This window comes from Pongo pygmaeus, chromosome 12, assembly GCF_028885625.2.
Source record: "Pongo pygmaeus isolate AG05252 chromosome 12, NHGRI_mPonPyg2-v2.0_pri, whole genome shotgun sequence".
In the NCBI taxonomy this organism is placed as follows: Eukaryota; Metazoa; Chordata; class Mammalia; order Primates; family Hominidae; genus Pongo; species Pongo pygmaeus.
In genome coordinates, this window is record NC_072385.2 from 108833858 (window position 1) to 108859198 (window position 25341).

General features: G+C 46.0%; 1 protein-coding gene across 2 annotated transcripts in view; it reads right to left on the bottom strand.

Annotated features, from left to right (window-relative positions):
- Positions 1–25341, bottom strand: part of EFR3B (EFR3 homolog B) — a 119069-nt gene that overhangs the window by 51361 nt on the left and 42367 nt on the right. The window contains exons 2-4 of one of the 2 annotated variants that reach the window (XM_054475691.1): positions 18567–18643; positions 16854–16981; positions 6217–6367 (exon numbers count right to left, since the gene is read on the bottom strand). In XM_054475691.1, coding sequence (XP_054331666.1) covers positions 6217–6367; positions 16854–16981; positions 18567–18643 — 356 coding nt within the window. The remainder of the gene's footprint in view (positions 1–6216; positions 6368–16853; positions 16982–18566; positions 18644–25341) is intronic. The other variant, XM_063648886.1, reaches the window with a different exon arrangement.

Below are 25341 nucleotides of genomic sequence, written 5' to 3' on the forward strand. Positions count from 1 at the left end.
GGGCTTGGTTTGAGGTTGTGGCACAGTAAAAACATAAATGACTGTGTGCCATTGACTCTGGGTTACTCAGAGTACGGCTTTTTAAAAATTGAAGTAAAATTCACACAACATAAAATTAGCCATTTTAAAGTGCCCAATTCAGCGGCATTTAATCCATTCACAATGTTTTGCAACCAAAACATTTCCCTCACCCCAAAAGGAAACCCTATACCCACTCAGCATTCCCTCCCCATTCCTCTCTCCCCCTTCACCTGGCAAACACAAATCTACTTCCCGTCTCTATGGATTTACCTAACTGAATATCTCATATAAATGGGATGATAAATATGTGACCTTTCGGGTTGTTTCTACCTTTCAGCTCTTGTGAATAGTGTTGCTATGAACAATTGTGTACAACTATTTGTTTGAGAACCTGTTGTTAATTATTTTGGGTATATACCCGGCGGAATTGCTGGGTCATATAATTCCATATGTTGAACTTTTTGAGGAAGCACCAAACTGTTTTCCATAGGTGCTGCACCGTTTTACATTTCCACCAGCAATGTATGATGGTTCCGGTTTCCACACATCCTTGCAAACATTTGCCATCTTTTGTGTGTGGGACTGTGTTTTTAATTGCCATCTTAGGGGGTGTGCAGTGGTGTCTTGTTGTGGTTTTGATTTGTATTTCCTTAATGATTAGCAATGTTGAAGATCTTTTCATGTGCTTCTTGCCATTTGTATATCTTTTTTGGGAAAATGTCTATGAGAGTTTTTGCCCATTTTTAATTGGGTTTTTTTTTGTTGTTAAGTCTTAAGAATTATTTGTATATTCTGGTTATTGAACCCTTATTAGATGTATGATTCGTAAATATTTTCTCCCATTCTGTGGGTTATCTTTTTACTGTCTTGATTGTGTCCTTTTATTTTATTTTATTTTATTTTATTGTGTTTTAATTTTTTTTTTTTTTTTTTTTTTTTTTTTTTTTTTTTTTTTTTTGAGACAGTCTTACTTTGTCATCCAGGCTGGAGTGCAGTGGAGTGATCTCGGCTCACTGCAACCTTCACCTCCTGGGTTCAAGCAATTCTCCCACCTCAGCCTCCCAAGTAGCTGGGATTACAGGCATGCACCACCACACCCCAGCTGAATTTTGTATTTTTAGTAGAGATGGGGTTTCATAATGTTGGCCAGGCTGGTCTGGAACTCCTGACCTCAAGTGATCTACCCACCTCGGCCTCCCAAAGTGCTGGTATTATAAGCGTAAGCCACTGCACCCAGACAAAGTTTTAAATTTTGATGAAGTCCAATTTATCTGTGTTGTTTCTATAGTTGCTTTTGGTTTTGATATCATATCTAAGAATCCATTGCCAAGTCCAAGATCATAAAGACTTATCCCTATAGTTTCTTCTAAGAGTCTTATAGCTTTAGCTCTTACATTTACGGCTTTGATCTATTTTGAGTTAATTTTTGTGTGTGGTGTGAAATAGAAGTGAAAGTATAAACTTTCAATCTATGAATCTTCATAATATTTTACCATTTGTATACACTAGGCTAATATATTAGATTGTTTATGTAGAGGATCTCGGCATCATCAGATTTAGTATTTTTAGTTTATCATTAGTAAGTGCCCTTAAAAAATCAGGACATGTGGTGATTGATACCGTCCCCAAGACATGCAACTGGACCCAAGACATGCATCTGGACCCATCATGCAATGAGGCAGGTGTGCAGAAGTGAATCCCCAGTGAGTAAGGAGCTTAGCTGGCCCTGACTCCCCACCTTCTCCTGGCTTTTCCAGTCCCTCATCATGATCCAAAGCCCAGGTATTCTCATTAAGGGCTGGAAAGCATCGCTTAAATTTTTGCTGGGCGCAGTGGCTCACACCTGTAATCCCAGCACTTTGGGAGGCCGAGGCAGGTGGATCACTTGAGGTCAGGAGTTTGAGAAGAGCCTGGCCACCATGGTGAAACCCTGTCTCTACTAAAAATACAAAAACTAGGCATGGTGGTGCATGCCTGTAATCCCAGCTACTTGGGAGGCTAAGGCAGGAGAGTTGCCTGAACCTGGGAGGCGGAGGTTGCAGCGAGCCAAGATCACACCACTGCACTCCAGACTGGGCAACAGACAAAGACCCCATCTCAAAAAAAAAAAAAAAAAAAAAAGAAGAAGAACAAGAAGAAAGTAAAAAAAAAAAAAAAAGCTCACTTAAATTTTTTAAATTGTACTTTACTGTATGTAATGTACAGGAGTGGTATTAGCAAATTTGGATTTTGTGACAAGTCTCTGAACAACTTCATCCTTGGGGTGATCAAGCACAAGCTGTATGAATATCTATCCGGGATGAGGGAAGCAAGGGAGGGATATGGAGAGGGAGAGAAGAAAGAAAGAATAAAAGAAGGAAAGGAGGGAAGGAATCCTACACAGGCTTAAGACTAGAATGGGTCAGTGGTTCCCAGACCTAAATGGCATCACGTGGGAAGCAAAAATATAGAGACTCCCAGGTCGCCTCTCCAGAGATGTGGGTCTGGTTGTCTGGTTGAGCCCTGGGAATCGGTAGGTTTCCAAAGCTCATTGGTCTGAGTTGGGGACCTTGAATGGGGTATGGTTCTGAAGAGACACTCTACAGAGGGAAGATTTGTGCTATGCCAATTCAGGGAGCAAAACCAGGTCTGAGGGAAAAGCTACAGGGAGGCAGAGTGGGCTCAGGGTGAGGCTTTTTCTTGACTTCTCACCCATAAGGCCGGGAGCTGCCTTGTGATAGACTAAGTCTGGTCATGGGGGGCATCTGCACAGAGGATGGTGCCACACTTTGGAATCTAGGGCCCAATAAGGGGCTTCTGACCTTGCCACCCCCCAGATTCTAGGGAGAATATTAATAGATGAACAGGGGCCAAAAGAATCACTGTCTAAAGCGAGCGCTCTAGCTGTGTGAGCACAGACAAATCATCTCACTTCTTGGGGTCCCATCTCTACACTGAGAAATCCAACAAAACGGGGGATTACGATGAGCTTGATTCATTTTGCTTTCTCTTCCTTTTTCTCCTTCCCTTTCTTTTGATTTCCTGGCAGCAAAACCTTTTATCCAAATAAAATGCTGCAAACTTCCATACAAACAATGAAAAGGACCGGGCGTGGTAGCTCACATCTGTAATCTCAGCACTTTGGGAGGCCGAGGCAGGTGGATCACTTGAGGTCAGGAGTTCGAGACCAGCCTGGCCAACACAGCAAAACCCTGTCTCTACCAAAAATACAAAAATTAACTGGGGCCAGACACTGTAGCTCACGCCTGTAATCCCAGCACTTTGGGAGGCTGAGGCAGGCGGATCACTTGACATCAGGAGTTTGAGACCAGCCTGACCAACATTGTGAAACCCTGTCTCTACTAAAAATTAGTTGGGTGTGGTGGCACGCGCCTGTAATCCCAGTTACTCGGGAGGCTTTGGCAGGAGAATCACTTGAACCTGGGAGGTGGAGGTTGCAGTGAGCCGAGATCGTGCCACTGCATTCCAGTCTGGGCAATAGAGTAAGACTCCGTCTCAAAAAAAAAAAAAAAAAAAAAAAAAAAAAAAAAAAATTAGCTGGGCATGGTGGCACGCACCTCTAATCCTAGCTACTGGAGAGGCTGAAGTAGAAGAATCACTTGAACCTCGGAGGCGGAGGTTGCAGTGAGCTGAGATCACAGCAGTGTGCTCCATCCTGGGTGACAGAGCGAGGCTCTGCCTCAAAAAACAAACAAACAAAAACTCCAGAGCTGGCTACTGGATGAAGTAGCAGTAAAGGACCTAGAGACTTCTATTCCTCCTCCCCCATACCCCCTTTCCCCCCACAAAGCCCTGAATCCCTATGAAGACCTGTTTGAACTCCTGGGCTAGACTCTAAGATAATGTCATGCACTAGCATGCTGGCAGGTCTAAAATGATGAGGAGCAAAAGGACACTCTTCTCAGGAAGGCTCAAGAAGGTCTGGGCGCAGAGAGCTGGAAAGAGCATCAGACAGGGAGAGCAAGAGAAAAGGCTGCCTTCCAAGCTGCACTCTGGAACTACTGCAAATATTTGACTTAACTGACAATAGCTTGTCCTTATATCATCTTCATTGTCTGCAGCACAGCAATCATTAGTCAACTTGCTCTCTGGCTGATGCGATGATTCACTGCGATGGGGAATTTGCAGGACACTGAATTTTTCAGGCTGTAGCTGACAAAACACCTACCCTGGGCTAGGATTTCCTGTGGGGGAAGCTAGAGCTGGCGGCCACCTGCTTCCAGTGGCCCCCATGGATGCATGGTGGCTGGTTCATTTTCCATTCAGATGTTCTCTTCTAGGCTGTAGTTATCTTAAACAGGACAACTAAAACAGTATCTGAAGCTGTTGCCAGGGCAACTTGACAAAGGACTTTCCCCTCAGTTAGTATATGTGTAATGTGTCAAAGGCAGCTGGCTCCCAGGGAGAGGAAAGAGAAGGGAATCTGTATAGGTTGCTACTCTTGGTCCTTGGAAGGAAAGTTGGAAGAGTCTCTTCTGGTTAAATTAACTTATGTAGAACAGGAAAGCAGCTCTGACCCATGCCATAAAAATTAAGATTGAGGACTGGGCGTGGTGGCTCACGCCTGTAATTCCAGCACTTTGGAAGGCTGAGGCAGGTGAATCACTTGAGCCCAGGAGTTTAAGACCAGCCTGGACAACATGGTGAAACCCCGTCTCTTCTAAAAACACAAATATTAGCCAGGTGTGGTGGTGCATGCCTGTAATCCCAGCTACTTGGGAGGCTGAAGCAAGAGAATTACTTGAACCCAGGAGGTGGAGGTTGCAGTGAGCTGAGATTGTGCCACTGCACTCCAGCCTAGGTGACAGAGCGAGGCTCAGTCTAAAAAAATAAAATAATAAAAATTCAGGTTGGGAGGCTAAGGGGCAAACTTTAAACTTTTGTGATACCTGCAGATAGATAAAAGCTTCACTTGAGATCTGTAAAATAGTTGTATCTAAGCTGCATGAAGACCTGGAGCTTAAAGTGTGTCCGGAAGGGGAAGGAATGGGAGAGACAGCAAGATATTAAAGACAACCAGGGCGTAGGAGTATGTTTAAATGCACCCAAGAAGCAGGGAGTTTCTGACATATCTGATAGCTCTTCTCTAACAAAATCATACTCTCCCACAACCGCAGCCATTTGCACTGAGACCAGCATTCGCTTGGAGGACTAACAGAGACCAAGCTGAACCTGCTCATGGTACTGATGAAAAGACTGAGGCCCATAAAAGGTAACCTGCTCGACGCTTCACAGTGAGGGAAGGGCAGAACTAAGCCAGAAGCCCCATGTCCTGCTTCCCCGTGGTCTTTCCACTGATCTGGTACCTTTGTCCTGGGGACATCACTTTACTCTATCTTTGAAAGAGGCATAACCTGGACAGCTTTCAAGATATGCCCTCATAGTGTGCTGAGTGGTGAAAGCCCTGGGCTCTTCCTGCCCTCCAAAGAAAGCCTCTGTTTCCATCCATTTTTATATCTATTGGGGGCCCCACTTAAAATTATTTGAGGGGAAAAATTCTATTAGTAAAAACAGTTTGAAGATCATCAATCTAACGCTAAACACATTAGATGGTGTTAATGGTTGCACAACTTTGTGAATACACTAAAGCCACGTTTTTTGTTGTTGTTTGTTTGTTTTTTGAGATGGAGTCTCTGTCACCCAGGTTGGAGTGCAGTGGCATGATCTTGACTCACCGCAACCTCCGCTTCCTGGGTTCAAGTGATTTTCCTGTCTCAGCCTCCCAAGTAGCTGGGATTAGATTACAGGTGTGTGTCACGACACCCAGCTAATTTTTTTTTTTTTTTTTGTATTTTTAGTAGAGATGGGGTTTTGCCATGTTGGCCAGGCTGGTCTCAAACTCCTTACCTCAAGTGATCCACCTGCCTTGGTCTCCCAAAGTGCTGGTATTACAAGTGTGAGCCATTGTGCCTGGCCACCACGGGGTTTAAAATGGGATGCTTGAAAGCGGTGAATTTTATTTTTAAAAATTATTTTATTATATAGCTATATAAATTATATATTTGTTCAAATTAAAAAATGAAAGGGCCCTTTGTTCACACAAAGGGAGACCCTAAAACAAGCAGTGTGTCACACTTAGGGTTGGGAACCAAGTAGGAACAGAACATGACAGTGCCGACTCCGAGGTCTCCCTCTCCCCTGCCAACCCCCCAGGATGCGGCTGGGAGACCTGGAGCCCCCTGGGCCACTCCTTACCGAGTTGGTGCCGAGGATCTGCAGGTTGGGTTTCTCCGACTCCAGCAGCTTGGCCACCATCTTGAGGAAGCTCTCCACGAAGAGATTGATGCTCTGGCAGTGGCAGGCCATGAGCAGCTGGTCCAAAGCCTCCATAGCAATGCACACGTACCTGGGGAGGGCAGCACACGCTGTCACTGGCCGCGACCCTGCCACCCCGTGGCCCAACCGGGGCATGCAAGGTGTCAGTGTGGTGACCTGGGCAATGCAGCATCCGGGTGATGAGGCTCCCACACAGGCTGCCAACGTCTGGATAGCCTTTCCAACAAGTGTCTGCTCCAGCCCAGAACTGAGGCAGAATGAATTAGGGCTGGAAGGAAGCCTAGAGACCAACTCATCCAGCCCCTCCTTTTACAGATTAAGAACAGGAGGATGGATGAGATAGAGCATTTCATGAGTCAACACAAAGAGCAAGATTGATGCTCACAATAGCAAACTCTAAGTCAAAACTCTATGAGGTCGGGGAATTATCCAATCCAAGTCAAGAAGTGTTTATTGAGTGCCCACTGTGGAAAGGCTCTGTCCTAGACAGTGCAGGGGGTGTAAGGATGAAGAAGGCAGTCATTCAACTTAATGAGCTGAGATAAATACACAGATATTCCTTTAAAGAGAAAATAAATCCTATAAGAAAATCATGCATGATGGCCCATGAGGTTTCCAAGGATGGAGACAGATGGCTCGAGTGGGGAGGAAGTCAAGATCTTTATGAAGAATCTGAGACAGGCCTGAGGACCAGCTTTAAGGAATAGAAAATTTGCAGGTGTTGTGTTTGAAAGCCTTAGAAGTTCAATGATAAAGTACTATGCAAGCAATATGGTTGGCAGCATTACTATGTTTGGATGATACTCCTTACTTAGGGAATAAGACAGACAAGATGGACACAGAATAATTTTTTTTTCTCCTTATGAGGAATGTTCCCTATGTGAACTAAGTCTTTAAATTACTTAAACAATTCCTCTGAAGTCTGAAGCCTGAGTGAACAACTTCGGAAACTAGGAATACACAACATCCAATAGCAAAGAGCCAAGTCCTCTCACTAGATGACTGACAACTAGCATGGTTTGGCTCCGTTTCCCCACCCGAATCTCACCTTGAATTGTAATAATCCCCATGTGTCAAGGGGGGCACCAGGTGGAGAGAATTGAATCATGGGGGTGTTTTTCCCCACACTGTTCTTGTGAGAGTGTGTTCTCATGAGATCTGATGGTTTTATAAGGGGCTTCCCCCTTCGCTCAGCTCTCATTCTCTCCCCTGCTGCCATGTGAAGAGGTGACTTCTGCTATGATTGTAAGTTTCCTGAGGCCTCCCCAGCCCTGCAGAACTGTGTGAGTCAATTAAACCTCTTTTCTTTATAAATTACCCAGTCTCGGGTATTTCTTCATAGCAGCATGAGAATGGACTAATATAATGAAATAAAATGTCAACCTAAAGCCTAATAACCTCTATCCTCTATTCACAATTCTACTCTCAGGAGAAGCAAAAAAGAGGGCCATGCCATCTCCTACCTCCAGCTCCTCATCCCCTGAAAATAACAATCTCATTTGTTATTCTTGCTGTTCTCTCCTGTGTGCTAAATATACCCAAGCTCTCCCAAACTAGCCTTCACAGGACAACCCCCAATTATCTTAGTCGTCTTCTTCAATGCTTCTCATAATCCCAAGAAAAATGTCAAGAATCAAATTCCTAATGAGAAGGAGAAAGGCACCTCTAAGCTCAAACTCCAAATTTGTTCCAAGAGTGTGACATAACCAGTAATGTCTACATCATAAAACATACATCCTTCACTTACAAAGCATTTGCACTCTAAAGAAAGAGAGGTTTTGTTTTTTGTCTTGTTTTGTTTTGAACTTCTAACAAGGAAGCTGCCGCAAAACTTTCAGAAATTATTCTGGTTAAAATCTTTACAGTTTGGAGTTTAGTTTCCAGGGCAGAATGCTAGATGTCTCCCCTAAAATATGTCCCTTTGCCTTTCCCTAGAAATTCAGAATTTTAGCTGTGCATGTGGCTGCTCATTTGGGACTCCATTTCCCAGTCTCTCTTGCTGTGAGGTGAGACCACATAACTAAAATATTGCCATTAAAATGAGGGGAAGTGGCCAGGGCATGGTGGCTCACACCTGGAATCCCAACACTTTGGGAAGCTGAGGTGGGCAGATTGCTTGAGCCAGGAGTTCAAGACAGCCTGGGCAACATGGCGAGACCCCTTCTTTATGATAAATACAAAAATTAGCCAGGCGTGGTGGTGTATGCCTGTAATCCCAGCTACTCAAAGGCTGAAGTGGGAGGATCACTTGAGCCTGAGAGGTCGAGGCTGCAGTGAGCCACGATTGAGCCACTATACTCCAGCCTGGGGGACAGGGTGAGATCCTGTCTCAAAAATAAACAAACAAATAAATTAATTAATTAAGAGAAAGTGATGTGAACAACATCAGCATCTGTTGATTATAAGACACGATTGCCCTCTGTGTCCTTTCTCTTTCCCTCTTCCTACCATCTGGGAAGTGGAAACAACTGGAGACCCAGAGAGGAAAGCCATGTGCTGAAGATCCCTGAATGACCTCATGGAGCAGAGCCCACTGGCCACTCCAGACTGATGTGAGAGAGAGGAAAAGCACTTCCATATTGCTGGAGCCACTGTCTTTTGAGTTTCTTTATACTCTAAATAGCACAAGCATCTAATAATCAGGTTTGGGAGTGCTTTAGAAACCTGATGGCACAAATAAAGGTGAATTCTGAGCAATCCAAAGCAAACCAAGTGACTGACCTCATTGGAAAGGGAAGTTAGAGCTAGAAATGTTTCCTATCCTGCTAGATGGGAGACCATTGCAAGGCTTCATGGACTCAGAGTTTGGACTCATGTGCCCATTACAGGATGGTGATCCTTCTACTTGTAATGTCAAATCATGTGGAATAGAAAAGTACCTCCTGACACAAAGAAAATACAGGGAAGGCCAGGTGCGGTGGCTCACACCTGTAATCCCAGCACTTTGGGAGGCCGAGGCGGGCAGATCACGAGGTCAGGAGATCGTGACCATCCTGGCTAACACAGTGAAACCCCATCTCTACTAAAAATACAAAAAATTAGCTGGGTGCGGTGGCGGGTGCCTGTAGTCTCAGCTACTCGGGAGGCTGAGGCAGGAGAATGGCGTGAACCTGGCAGGCGGAGCTTGCAGTGAGCGGAGATAGCGCCACTGCACTCCGGCCTGGGCGAAAGAGCGAGACTCCGTCTCAAAACATAAAAAAAAAAGAAAATACAGGGGAGGTAAAGTAAGCAGAAAACTGTAAAGCCTAATTGGGGTACCCAGGAATCAGGTCGATGTTCCCTAAGTCAAAATAAAGTAGCAAAAGGCCTCTCTTACAAGATTGCAGCAAAGCTGCCACCACGGGATTTTAAAATGTTAAAAGTGCCCAAAACTCTAACGTCAGGTTCACATGCCGTAAATGTAATAAAGGATGAATTAAAAGATTCGTTCTTCTTTATGTCTTGACCTAAATCATATCCATCATTGAATGTTAGGCAGATATTTTTTAAAAAAAAATTTTTTTTTTTTGAGACGGAGTTTTGCTCTTGTTGCCTAGGCTGGAGTGCAATGGCGCAATCTCAGCTCACTGCAACCTCTGCCTCCCAGGTTCAAGCGATTCTCCTGCCTTAGCCTCCTAGGTAGCTGGGATTACAGGTGCCCACCACCATGCCTGGCTAATTTTTTGTATTTTTTGTAGAGATGGGGTTTCACCATGTTGGCCAGGCTGGTCTTGAACTCCTGACCTCAGGTGATCCACACACCTCGGCCTCCCAAAGTGCTGGGATTACAGGCATGAGCCACTGCACCCAGCCTATTTAAAAATTCTTGATTAGCTAGTCTTTGTCTTTTTTTTTTTTTTTTATAAACAAAGTTTGGGTGAACAAAAAGCACACGGAGGATGACTATGGGACAATTTCAGGAGCTCTTTCAAGGCTACAACACAAGGCTCCATGACACCTCCTGGGACAGCTACCCAGTTTCAGATATTGCACAGTCAGACTGCCTCAGACATGAGCTAGCTTTGCAAATCCAAACATAAAAAAAGTTAATAGCAGTCATGACTTCTAAATTTTTTTTAAGACATCAGCTATTTCTTACGTACCCTTGAGCTAACTTCTATACCAAGAAACCAGAAAATAAAACAGCCTTTAAATGCTGAAATTTTCTTTTCCACTTTTATAAAATGTTTATTTCTTTTATCTAGAATAGCCGCGTCAACTATTATTAAATGATTATTTAATGATATTAAATAAAAGTATTATCGAATAGTTGTCTCTGGGCCCACCCACATATGGATCAAGGTATGCTCTATCCACAGAATGTCTTTCAAATACAAAGGCAGCTTTGGCTCTTTGAGCTCATCTGGTGAATGGGAGCCACGCCTACCATTCCTCCTTGCTCCCAGGATAGCCATTCCTGGCTCTGCAGCCTCGCCCTTCAGAGACCATCACAATCACCATCCAGGAAACCTGCTGTGCCTTGCAGACCCAGTCCCAGCATGTTTCAGGTCCGCTGTGTAGAGACTGAATTCTGCAGGGTTTGGGAAGCAGACTGGGCTGGAGTCCTTCCAAAGGGGACAGGCTTTCCCTGCAGACAGACCCGGACACCTTCAGGCAGCCAAGCATGGCGGGTAGGAAATGAGGGCAGGCAGCATGGGATTCTCTTCCCTTATGAATGATCCCAGCATTCTTCTGTATGAAGGGATCTGCAGCATTTCACCATTATTACAGTGTTTACATGATGTAAAGGAAGGGGTGGGGTTGGGCAAGAGAAGAAACTCAAGGCCTCGCGAGCCCCAGGGCTTAGATTACTGCTTTTCCTCTTCCTGAAAAAAATTCCAGAAATTCCTGATATGGAAAAACCATCCTTTGCAAAGGAAAAAAAAAAAAAAAAAATTGGCTACTTACCAGAAGTGGAAAGTGGAAAATTTCCATTTTGGTAGAAGGTGAAAATTATGGTAGAAGTGAAACTGAAAAGTAAAGAAGTATAAGGCCCAGTTCTTTGAACACATTATCCTTTGTTCCTCATCTCTGATCCCAATAGTAAGGATGGAATGTTTATAATTATGAACTTGAACTTTTCAAAGCATCTTACATAATTCGAAGTCAATGGGACCTTGGAAGCCCTGAGTCTAATGCTCTCCATGTTTGTGCTATTTTATTGTAACCTTCTCGAGTGTGTCTAATCTGTTACACACTCAAAAGGAATAGAGCCTGGGATCCCCAGGTCAGAAGGTTACTACCAGCAGAGATCTGATCTGGGGCGGGTGTCCTGGAAGGGGTCCAAAGTCATAACAGGTCTGAGAATCTGAACTGGCCTAAGAAAGGAGGAGTGGGGAGTAAAGTCTGGGAACCAGGCTTAGTTGGAGAGGAAAGGCAGATCCAGGGTCAGGGATTACGGTCAGCAGGCAGGATGAGGGAGGCAGCTTTAGTAGGGCCAGTCATTGCAGAAGAATTGCTCAAGAGCAGTGGCCTGGACAAAGAACCTCTTGTTCCAGGCAGTTTGAGTGCATTTGGTCAGCCCACTCCTAGACAGAATCTTCTGGGTTTTAGGAGTCCAGAAGTAGGGAGAGAGGGCTGACCTCAGCTAAGGAAGGGAGGGATGACCCTCCTCATCTAGTAGGGGTCTGCGGTATCCCTATCGCAAGGTCAGCCATCCACCAGTCAGGTTCAGGGTCCTTCTGGTGAATGTGTATCTCTTAGGAGTGCCGCTGGGTCAGCTCCAGGGCCAGGGTTCTCAGATTAGAGAAGCTCAACCCGCTGGCATGGCCATCTCCATCCGCCAGGGCTTGGTCCTGGCTGGGTGAGAGCTCCAGGCACTGGGGATCCTGACAGCATCTTATATGGCATTCTGCACCCGTCAATGCTCAGGGGTCACTGTCGACTGAGCGAGTCTTACCCAGCACTGCTGTTCCCTCCCTTGCTCTCTTTTAGTTTCTAGGGGACGTACGTGCATTGGAGTTGAACTGGAAGGGAAATGTAAAGAGAAGGGAAAATAGAAGGACTGCTCGGTTTTTGCTGCTCTGCACATCACTGCCCATCATATTGCATGCCCATGAACGATGCCTTGAAATTCACATCTCATCCTCTCTCTGCCCACATTTGGCTGCCCACCGCTGTCCCCATGCTAAACACCTATGAGCCAGAGTCCACACACAACTGAAATGGGGTGACAATGTGGGGAGGCAGTGGGGCAGATGAGGGTGGTTCTGCCCCTGGGTCCAGCATCCAAGGTTCATGTCCATATGGTCAAACCCCAAATACAGACACCTGCATCACGACAGGGAGACACAGCCTCTCACCCTGTCTGCATGAGAATATTTCACTCTTCCAAAGCTGCCATCAGTGATGAGGAAGATGATGATGTATGTGGCATTGGGTACAGAAAGACAGGGAGGGCAAAGAGACAGGATAAGAGATCAAATCTAACAGATTTTTCTTCTCCAAATGTTTATGAACAAAGCCCTCAGTGAGGCCTTCAGGTTTTAAATACTTAGAGGCTACAATGGCTATTTTTAACAGAATGGTGCTAAATTTTAATTGCAGTTGTAAGGGCAGCAGAATGATTCTAAGTGGCTCTGCTGACTCTAGGACATTTTTTTTACTGAGAGAACCATCACTGCAGAGAAAGCCAGTGAAGTTAGTATTAAATGTTTAATGTTGGAGCTAGCATATTAGTTTTAGGTTCAACCTAGGATAAAGTCATTTTTACTTGCTTGAGTATAATTTACAATATGTCAAGGCCCTTAATATAATCAGCATGCACAGTAGATTTGCTCTTATTCAGGATGTAACCTCATTTTATTATATAAAATGATCACAGAAACATATTGGTTTGGATCCTGCTTTTTACGCCAGGGGTGGCTTGATTTAAGATTTGCTCATGAGGCCTGTGCTTTCTAGACCTCTCCACCCCATCAGCACCATGCACATTTCACTGTAGTTCAAGACCGGCTCCGTCTTCTCCTGCCAGGAGGAAGGGGCCTTGGACGGCAGTGGGGCTGATGGGCAGCTGCAGGGGGAGGCCCATCAAAGAGGTCAAAGTGAGAGAGAGCACCAGAAAGACCCACAGAGCCAGCTGGGTGGTCAGCAGTCCATGTGGAGTGGGTCTACGGCAGGTGTGGCGGGGGTGGTGGGCTTGGCTGGGTTACAGGCAGGTTGTGGAAGACCCCAGAAGTCAAGCTGAGGATGCTGGATTTTTTTCTCAAAGAGCTAGGAAAGCGCAGCTTGGGGTCTGTGTGTTGAAGATCATACATAGCAGTATTAACCAGGAAGGACCAGAGCAGGAAAGACGGGGAGCAGGAAGACTATGTCTAAGGCTACTGCCATCATCTGAACGAAAAGAGAAGACCCTGGACCAGGAGAAAGGCTAGAGTAGATGAAAGTAGAGGATGGCTATAAAAGACTCCATGGAGGCCAGGCACGGTGGCTCGCGCCTGTAATCCCAGCATTTTGGGAGGCCGAGGCAGGTGGATCACGAGGTCAAAAGTTCGAGACCAGCCTAACCAACATGGTGAAACACCGTCTCTATTAAAAACACAAAAATTAGCCAGGTGTGGTGACATGTGCTTGTAGTCCCAGCTATTCAGGAGGCTAAGGCAGGAGAATCGCTTGAACCCAGGAGGCAGAGGTTGCAGTGAGCCAAGATCACGCCAATGCACTACAGCCTGGGCGACAGACTGAGACTCCATCTCAAAAAAAAAAAGACTCAGTGGAGAATGGAACCAACAGGACTGAGAACCGCTGCCTGAATCCACCCAACCCTCAGCTCCATGAGCAACACCACCAGGAATATCTGAGTGTTCTCCTGACATTCGGTCTCTGAATTGTAGCATGATGGTTGGGGAGCAAACACAACGTGCTCTGCAGTTCATGTTTTTTATTGTGGAAGTAACACATCCACATAAAGAATATTTAGGAAAAACGTAGAAAAAATAGATACAAAACAAAACAAAACCAAAACACCCCAGTCACACTATTCATAAAATGAATACTCCTAACATATTGGTACGTTCTTTTTTGTTGTTGTTGTTTTTGACACAGGGTCTCGCTCTGTTGCCCAGGCTGGAGTGCAGTGGTGTGATCTCAGCTCACTGCAACCTCTGCCTCCTGGGTTCAAGCGATTATCCCATCTTAGCCTCCTGAGTAGCTGGGACTACAGGTGCATGCCCCCACACCCAGCTAATTTTTGTATTTTTGATAGAGATGAGGTTTCACCATGTTGACCAGGCTGGTCTTGAATTCCTGACTTCAAGTGATCCACCCCCCTCAGCCTCCCAAAGTGCTGGGATTACAGGCATGAGCCACCGCACCTGGCCAGTATGTTCGTTTTACTGTATTTTCTAGCCATTGAGATTTGTTGTTGTTGTTGATTTTTTAACTTGATTGCAAATACTGTCTACATAATTATGGATTCTGGTTTTCATTTACTTAAAGCATTTTCCAAATTACATGGAAAGCATCTTTATAAACACAATTTTTATTGACTAGATAACATTTTATCAAATGACATACACCATAATTCACTGAAATATTCTCCTCCGACTGGACATTTTACTTCTACTTTTTCATGATTATAAATAACAAGATAACGAACATCTGTGTGTGAAGGTAGACTGCATTTCAGATTGATTCCTTGGGGCCTGGTGCACTAGCTCATGCCTGTAATACCAACACTTTGGCAGGCTGAGGCAGGAGGACTGCTTGAGCCTGGGAGTTCCAGACCAGGCTGGGCAACATGGTGAAACTCCATTTCTACAAAAAATACAAAAAATAAGCCAGGCACGGTAGCACTCGCCTGTAGTCCCAGTTATATGAGAGGCTGAGGTGGAAGGATGGCTTGAGCCCAGGAGGCTGAGGCTGCAGTGAGCCAAGATCATGCCACTGCACTCCAGTCTGGGTAACACAGCAAGACCTTGTCTAAAAAAAAAAAAAAAAAAAAAAAAAAAAAATTTGATTCTTTGGGATCAACAAATAGAAATGGAATTACTGAGTGAAAGGGCATAAGTGTTTTTAAAGCTCTTGACACATTATTTCAAAATTACTTTCTAGAGAGTTTCAACCAATTTGTACTCTTTCTAGAAAAGAATGAAAATGCTTCCCGTTTTGCCATCTATTGGTTAATACTGGAAATTATATTTCCTTTGTGATGAATTTAATAAGTTAGCATCTTAGTATTTCAGTATGCACCTTTGATCACAAGTCTGTTGAGTGTCATCCCACATGTGTGGCAAGCTCTCTCTCCTCTCCTGTAAGTCGCTTGTTTGTGGCTCTTGCCTCCAACCTCTTAGTGTCTCAGTTTCTCCACTCCACCCACTATTTGGTATGAGCTACTAATATATAAGTTTGAACCCTTTGTCTTAATTTTCTAATATACTTTTTTGTTGTTTGTCTCTTAAACTTTGAGTGTTTCTTTTTTCTTTTTTTTTTTTTTTTTTGAGACAGTCTCAATCTGTCGCCCACGCTAGAGTGCAGTGGTGCAAACACAGCTCACTGCAGCCTTGACCTCCTGGGCTCAAGCCATCCTCCCACCTCAGTTTTCTGAGTAGCTGGGACTACGGGTGCATACCACCACACCCAGCTAATTTTTGTTTATTTTTTGTAGAGATGGGCAGTATGTTGTCCAGGCTGGTTTTGAACTCTTGGGCTCAAGTGATCCTCCCCCCTTGGCCTCCCAAAGTGCTGGGATTATAGATATGAGCCACCGTGCCTGGTCTGAGTGTTTCTATATTGACATCAAAATATTTAAATTTTTCAACAGTTAAGTCTATTGATCAGTCACTTGCTTTAAGTTTCTTCTCTCTTTAAACATAGAAAGCCCTTCTCTTTCAGAAGATTGATAAATATTTCACCTAAGTGTATTTTTAATGGACAAATTGCCCTTAACTCTGTCTTCTTACTAGAATGTAGATGACTCCTCCTTTGTTTTCAAGACAGTAAGTGGGATAAGGCAGGATAGGTTGGATGAGGATGGCGGTGCAATCATAGCCTTAATTTTTTTAAGGCCCCAGACTGTATGAGGGCTTCTGTATGGAAACACAAGAGAGAACGGATGCTGGAAGAGGTGCTTGTAGGAAGCCAACACCCTCTTCTTCCCAAACCTCGGCAGCAGCATCACACCAGACCCTGCCTTTGGAAGATCATATGGGATATACTCCTTAGCCCCAGTTCCCAGTTTTCTTGATCTGTTTGATAATCTATTTCTTTTTTTGAGACAAAGTGTTACTCTGAGAGTCACCCAGGTTGGAATACAGTGGCACAATCATGGTTCCCTGCAGCCTCGACCTTCTGGGCTCAAGTGATCCCTCTGCTTCAGCCTCCCAAGTAGCTGGCACTACAGGTGTGCACCACCACACCTGGCTAATTTTTAAATTTTTTGTAGAGATGGAATCTCGCTACGTTGCCCAGGCTAGTCTTGAACTTTTGGCCTCAGTGATCTTCCCACCTTGACCTCCCTAAGTGCTGGGATTACAGGCGTGAGCCACTCTGCCTGGCCATCATTTTCTCAAAAGGACCCTATGTTTAGCCTAACAATATAGTTTCTGACAATCTCTCTCCCTCTCTTCCAAACTACTTACCCATAGCGATGGCGACCCACATCACGGATGAGCCTCTCAGAGAGGTAGGCGCCAATACGATCAAGTTTTTCTGGAGCTGAGAGGGCATAGAAGGTCAGCTTCTCCATGTTGGTCTTCACCAGACCATCCTGTAGGAGAAAACAACTTGTGCTCACTATGGCCACACTACGGCTAGACGAGTTCAAGTCTAGAGAAAAATAATAATTCGACAGAATCAACATTTACAGAGTGCCCTTTATGGATGTGCCAGAGCACATGTGGGTTTCAGGGACAGGCAGATGATTAAAACATAGTTTTAGTTATAGGCTCACGCCTATAATCCCAGCACTTTGGGAGGCTGAGGTGGGCAGATCACGAGTTTGAGACCAGCCTGGCCAACATGGTAAAACCCTATCTTTACTAAAAATACAAAAATTAGCCAGGCATGGTGGCGAGTGCCTGTAATCCCAGCTACTCAGGAGGCTGAGGCAGGAGAATTGCTTGAACCCGGGGAGCGGAGGTTGCAGTGAGCCAAGATTGCGCCATTGCACTCTAGCCTGGGCGACAGAGCGAGACTCCGTCTCGGGGGAAAAAAAGAATTGTTAAGTGATACAAATGTATAAAATGTATATATGTGTGTGCATGTGTACGGATATATATACATGAATGTATACATGTATGTGTGTATGGGTGTGTATATATATACCGTGTGTGTGTGTGTGTGTGTGTGTAGGAATGGATGATACAGCGTCATTAAAAGCCACCCAGGCCGGGTGCGGTGGCTCACGCCTGTAATCCCAGCACTTTGGGAACCTGAGGTGGGCAGATCACGAGGTCAGGATATCGAGACCATCCTGGCCAACATGGTGAAACCCCATCTCTACTAAAAGTACAAAAAATTAGCTGGGCATGGTGGCACCTGCCTGTAATCCCAGCTACTCAGGAGGCTGAGGCAGAAGAATTGCTTAAACCAGGGAGTCAGAGGTTGCAGTGAGCTGAGATCGCACCACTGCACCCCAGCCTGGCAACAGAGCGAAACTCCATCTCAAAAAAAAAAAAAGCTACCCCAAATTAAAACATGTTGGATAGCCGGCACCAAGACACACACAGGACGAAGGCAGCTCTGCAGCTCTTAGGGAACTCTACAAAGGATGCTCCCATCAAGACAGGCCATTGGTTTCCAGAGAGCAAGTCAAGTACATCAGATCCCAATGTTTCCCAGACCACGACCCACAAAGCAGCCTGACGGGTGGAGAGGCGGCTTGGAGGCCAGGCCCTGTGTGTGTGCCCCTAGACACCTGGCAGACACCAGAGGGTGGCAGCCAGGGGGAAAGACCTGGGCTCCTGAGCCCAACCCAAGACAGGGGAGTCCTCACACTGACCGGCAGGGAGCTACGATCACTCAAAGAGTTAGCAGCTCCAGAGGCAATCACACAGAGAGACACGCAGGAGAAAGATGTCTCAGTTGGACAGTGATGGCCACAAGCATGCCGAGACGAACTTCCAGCTGCCTTCTGCAGATCCAAATGCCCTCATTCTTCATGTCCCTAACGGCCTCTCACCACTGCCCATGGCTGTGGCCCAGGTTCCAGTTTCTCTGGGAAGGCTCAGTGCCCGGGGACCCTGAGAGGCCCTGACTTCCCCACCCAGCAGGAGGCCTGGCTTCCAAGCTGCCCCGTCAGAGGCCCTGCCTGGACCGTGAGAGCCACGATGCCTGCCAGAGACGTGACCCACCTCGGGATCCTCAGGGAAGATGTTGTCAACCAGTCTTTTGTACCTGGGGCGTAGGGCACCACAGCAGCCACACACACCTGGAATGAGAATGGGAAAAACTGTGAGCAAAGCCTCAGTTTCCTGGGTCAGGCCCAGGAAAGCTTGGAGCCAGGGCCAGGGCGGCCTGTGAGTGGCAGGAAACAGACAGGCCCCTCCCTTGGAGGGCTCGGGCCTTGTCCTCTCAGAGCTGGCAACTCTCATTGTCCCCTACCCCCACATTCTAAGACATCTGCCATGTGCCATTCTGGCACCTTCATGTCTTTTGCTTGGGGGTTGGGTACAGTACCATATGCAAGGCCAGGCCACAGGGAGCATTTTGAGGGGTGAGGCTTCGCGGGTGGGAGCTTACATAAAGGTCAGGTGCTGCGCCCGCCTACTGTGCTATTGCACACACACACACACACACACACACACACACACACACACACACACACACACACAGAGTCACGTTTCCGGGACAGGAATATGAAACTGCCTCCTGCAGCCCAAGAATCTAACCGAGCATCCTGGGAAGATGGATACAGGTTTCGGGGGCAGGTGTTCTTCCCTATCTGCCCCCTCGTTTGCCCCTAACTTTCTTTATTCCTTGCTCTCCAGTCTCCCTCTATCGTCCTATCTCCTGGAGCCATTTCCATTATAGAAAGTTATGTGCAACTATGATAAAATTAACATCATCATCAATGATTGACATTTGACGATGCATCTGTAACGCAGTGTGACAGTGGAATTTGAAAACTGCGGCCTTTTAGAGTTGGGCAGGGCCTTGAGGGGCATCCAGTTTGTGGTTCTCAAATGCCGGCCCCCAGTGAGGTTTGCACCAATCTGTAGCAAAATGAAAAATTTAACAACTCTGTGGTATGTTTGTGTAAAGCTAAATTTACTCCATTGAGAAGACTGAAGTGACCTCCTCCTTCATGTTTTGGTTCTGTGAAGTGATGGTGTTAGGAAACCAGTGACAAAACAAACTGGCAAAATTAGAAGTTGGCAACTCTAGGTCTCACCATAAAAAGTTTTAATTAGTAAAGGAATAATAGCCATTGCACTTCTTCAGTCAACCTCCAAATCCACCCAGCTCCACCCCTCACTGAGGGGGCGGGCGTGGAGGAGGAGAGAGGAGGACTTCAGGGAGGGGCCCGGGGGGCCTGGGAAAGTCCACCTCCTCCCTCCCGCCCAGTAAGCGCCCCTTCGTTCTGCCAATTAAAGATGAATTCTATCTGTACAAGCGCACCACTTGAAATGCAAATGTGCCCTGGGAAGATTAAGCCTACAGATCATTCAGAAAAGAATGAGTTCCTTCATTGGGAATTACTTTAATCACAAAACAGGTTTACATAGGGCGGAGAAAAGAGTTCTTTGGGACTTTTGATTGGAAGGGGGTGGGGTGGGTGCCACTCGAGGAGGAAAGAGCAGCAGTTTTGGCTCTGGGGTGATTTGGGTTTGGGGATGGGCATGTCCTTGGAGTAGCCATGGGGCACCAAGAGGATGGCAGGCACCCAGGGGCAGATAACTTATTTGTGATCCCCTCCACCACCCTCAGCTTCCACCCGCCCCAGCACGGAAGGGACCAGGCAGACCAGTGGGCGGGCTGCATGCCCAGGCTCTCCAGGTTCAGCCTCCTTGCTCGACCTTGTTCCTGGCATCTCCTCACCCTCTCCCTGCCCCTGCCTGAGAAAAGGTGTTAGGGTTCTGGTTGGCATCCAGGGTTATTTCTTGTGATGGGACAGCTCCCAGGGGCCCAGTCCCCTTTCTTGGGCCTGGAAGCCCAGGGTTTAAACCCACAGCTGCCCAGTCTTCTGCCTGGTAGAAACATGGGGAAGTTAGGACTAAAAAAATTGTAGTGTCAGTTCCTCCCTTGAAACTTCCTCAAGAGCCTGTGAGCCAAGGCCTGCGCTGGACAGAGGCCAAGCTCACAGCTGCTAGAACCCAGGCTTGTCAAGGAGAGAGCTCAATACCATCCTGGGTACTCATGGCAGAAACTTCCACACAGTGCCCCAAGGGGGCTGTGGGGTTGTCAGTGCAGCTACTCTGGCTGGAGAGGGTTCCCTGAGACATCAGGCCGGGACAGTCCTGGTCTGGGGACACCAACTCAGTTCTTCTCAAACGAAAACCAGACAGGCTGCTGCCTCCTGCTCTCTTGTATTCCAGAAGGGGAGCTCCTCAGGCCACCCCTTGCTACATCCTTGCCTCTCTGGTCCACAGGCCCTCCAGAGAAGGCAACTTCTGCAGCACAGAGGCCTCCAGGAGCTGCCACCACACAGGGCCCATGGTGGGTGGGAACCAGTCCCAGGCAGGGCCCCAGGGCCTTTCTGCACCAGTAGAGAGGAGGTAAGGCCTAAAGAATAACAGGGGAAGGTGAGGGCTTCCCAACTTACTCCCCAACACTTCCTTCTTGTCTTTCCTTTCTTCCTAACCTCTTCAGCCCTCTGAGGGCAGAGGCTAGGGAGGCAGCGTGGCCAACAGCATGGGTCAGGTCAAATCCTGGCACTGCCACTTCCTAAACTGTGACTTGGAACAAGTAACAACATTCTCTATGCATGGGTGTCCTATCTCTATAACAGGGCTAGGGCTATCCCACAGGGCTGGTAGAAGACCAGAGCCAGTCCAGGGCTACAAAGCACTTATAGCAGGGCCAGGACTGTCAGGCCCCAGGAAGGTTCTGGAAGCTGCCCGCCCCTTTCTGCTTTCCCCCCAGGCCCAGTGCCATTGAGCCCTTCCGTCCATGCCAGCTGGTCAATGTTGGCTTGGTACATCTTAGCGGGGCTATCCCACTGACCACTTGCTTGGCCACAACGACCAAGGCCCTTAGACATCCAAAGGCCTAAGAAGTGAGAATCACAGAACACCCCTTCAGAATACTGTGGGTCTGAAACATGTGCCACTTCCCCAAGGCAGCTCTGTGTACTTGCAAGTAACAATACCTTGACCTCAACCTGCATTCCTGTCTGGCCACCTTCCCAAAGCCAGAACCTCAGCACCAACTCTACAAACCCCAATGCAAAGGTGACACAACATGAGCTCACACAACAGAATGGAGTCACAAACAAGAGGCACGCTGGAGAGAATCCATGGGACTTGCCTTTGGAAGGCCACTAGTGGAGTGGCTGCCGTGCGGTAGGGGAAGAGGAGGTGAAGCTTAAGGGACTGATGAGTGCACGAGGAAGCTTCAGCAATCAAGGCAGTGCGCTTCTAGTGAAAGAACTGACAGGTGGATCAGCTGGACATCCACATGCAAAAAAAAAAAATGAACGTAGACACAGCCCTTACACCCTGTACAGAAGCTTACTCAAAATAGATCATTCACCTGAATGTCAAACTCAAAGCTATAAAACTTCTTGAAGACAACATAGGAAAAAGCCTAGATGACCTTCGCTTTTGGCGATGACTTCTTAGATAAAAAACCAAGGGCACAATCCATGACAGAAAGAACTGATAAAATGGAATTCATGAAGATTAAAAATTCCTGCTCTTTGGCTGGGCCCGGTGGCTCAAGCCTGTAATCCTGGCACTTTGGGAGGCTGATGTAGGTGGATCACTTGAGGTCAGGAGTTTGAGACCAGCCTGGCCAACATGGTGAAACCCCATCTCTACTAAAAATACAAAAACTACTAGCTGGGCGTGGTGGTGGGTGCCTGTAGTCCCAGCTACTTGGGAGGCTGAGGCAGGAGAATCACTTGAACCTGGAGGTTGCAGTGAGCCGAGATGGTGCCACTGTACTACAGCCTGGGCAACAGAGCGAGACTCCATCTCAAAAAAAAAAAAAAAAAAAAAATCCCTGCTCTTCAAAAAATGCTGTCAAAAGAATGAAAAATCATAGACTAGGAGAAAGTATTTGCAGAAGACATAGTTAATAAAGAATATATGTGTGTGTGTGTATATATATACATATATGAAGATTATATATATATAATCTTCAAAATATAAGGAACACTGACATGGTTTGGTTGTGTCCTTATCCAAATCTCATCTTGAATTTTAGTTCTCATAATCCCCACGTGTCATGGGAGGGACCTAGGGGGGAGGTAATTTAATCATGGGGACAGTTACCCTCACGCTGTTCTTGTGATAGTGGGTGAGTTCTCACGAGATCTGACAGTTTTATGAGGAGCTTTTCCCTGCTTCACTCTGCACTTCTCCTCGCTGCCGCCATATGAAGAAGGACATGTTTGTTTCCCCTTCTGCCGTAATTGTAAATTTCCTGAGGCCTCCCCAGCCATGCTGAACTGTGAGTCAATTAAAGCTCTTTCCTTTATAAATTACGCAGTCTCAGGTGTGTCTTCGTTCATAGCATGAGAATGGACTGATACAAACACTTAAAACTAAACAATAAGAAAATAACCCAATTAAAAATGGGGCCAGACGGGGTGGTTCATACCTGTAATCTCAGCACTTTGGGAGGCTGAGGAGGGCAGATCACTTGAGGTCAGGAGTTCAAGACCAGCCTGGCCAACATGGCAAAACCCTGCTTCTACTAAAGATACAAAAATAAGCCAGGTGTGGTGGTGTATGCTTGTAATCCCAGCTACTCGGGAGGCTGAGGTAACAGAATCACTTGAACCCGGGAGGCAGAGGTTGCAGTGAGCCAAGATCACGTCACTGCATTCCAGCCTGGGAGACAGAGCAAGACTCTGTCTCAATAAATAAATAAATAAAGAGCCTGAAACCTTAATAGACATCGCACCAAAGGAGATATGAAGGTGGCAAATAAGCCTATGAAAAGATGCTCCACATCATATGTCATCCGGGAAATGTAAATTAAAACAACAATGAGATACCACTCCACACCTATTAGAATGGCCCAGATCCAGAACACTAACAGTGCATGCTGGCAGGGATGTGGAGCAGCAGGAACCCTCATTCATTGCTGGTGGGAATGCAAACTGGTACAGCCACTTTGGAAGACAGTTTGGCAGCTTCTTAAAAAATTAAATAAACTCTTACCATACGATCCAGCAATCACACCCCTTGGTATCTACCCAAAGGAAATGAAAACTATGTCTACACAAAAACCTGCACATGGATGTTTACTGCAGCTTTTATTTAGAATTGCCAAAACTTGGAAGCAACCAAGATGTCCTGCAGTGGGTGAATAAACTGTGGTACATCCAGACAACGGAATATTATCCAGCACTAAAAAGAAATGAGCGATCAAGCCATGAAAAGACATGGAGGAAACTTAAATGTATATTACTAAGGGAAAGAAGCCAATCTGAAAGAGCTACATACTGTGTGCTCTAAAAAATAGAGTCTTAAAAAGAAAAAGTACATGGGGTAGGAGAGCAGATGCTCTGGAGAGCAGAGCCACAGTCCCCAAACTGTGTTCCATGAAACACTAGCTGTGTGATGCTAACAAGCATTTCCCAGAAAAAGGCTCCAAGGACAAATAAATATACGAAGCCAGGCATACTAAATCCCCCTATCCCAGATTCATAGCACAAATTAACATATTCTGAAAAGTCAACAGCCACTAGCACCCTCATTTTGACCAGGTGCAGTGGCTCACACCTGTAATCCCAGCACTTTGGGAGGCTGAGGCAGGCGAATCACTTGAGGTCATGAATTCGAGACCAGCCTGGCCAACATGGTGAAATCCCGTTTCTATTAAAAATACAAAAATTAGTCAGGTGTGGTGGCACAGGCCTGTAGTCCCAGCTACTTGGGAGACTGAGGCAGGAGAATCGCTTGAGCCGGGGACGTGGAGGATGCAGTGAGCTGAGATTGTGCCACTGCACTCCAGCCTGCGCAACAGAAGGAGATTCTGTCTCAATAAATAAATAAATAAAATCATTGTGATGAATATTTTTATTATGCTTTTTTCAAGACATTTATTACCTACTTTAAAAACAGGTGGGAAATAGGAAGGAATATAATACTATAAATGTAGCACATTGGGAACAGCCCTAATTTTAGAGTTTAAAGAGTACTGGTGTTTAGGTCCTGCTTCTGTCATTTGACCTTTGAGTTCCAGGCCCAATTCTGTCATTTGACCTTTGAGACTTAAGTTTCCTTATCAATACAATAACAGATTTTCCCTAAGTTACAGTTTTACAGTGGAAATCCCAGATCATTTGCCATAGAATCTAAAAAGAGAGAAATTATCTTGAGCTCTGATAGTTGGGGAAGACTTCCCAGAAGAGAGGTACAAGAAGACAGGGGGTAGGGTTCATAGCAGTGAAAAAGACAGTGGGTGCCTTATTCCTTGTGAGCCAGGCACAGCTCTAAAGTACTTCACAAGCACCAACTTTTGTAATCCTTACAACAGCCTGCGAAAGGAAAATAAATCTTGGGGCCCCCAAATCACTAAGCTAAAGGGAAAAGTCAAGCTGGGAACTGCTTAGGGCCAACCTGCCTCCCATTCTATTCAAAGTTCCCTCTCTGCTCACCGAGATAAATGTATATCTGATTGCCTCATTTGAAGAGGCTAATCAGAAACTCTAAAAAATGCAACCCTTTCTCTTTTATCTATCTATGGCCTGGAAGCCTCCTCTCCACTTTGAGTCATCCCGCCTTCGCCTCAAGTTGTCCCACCTTTCTGGACTGAACCAGTGTACATCTTACATATATTGATTGATGTCTCATGTCTCCCTAAGATGTATAAAACCAAACTGTGCCTCAACCACCTTGGGCACATGTCATCAGGACCTCCTGAGGCTGTGTCACGGGCACGTCCTCAGCCTGGCAAAATAAACTTTCTAAATTAACTGAGACTGGCTGGTCACGGTGGCTCACGTCTGTAATC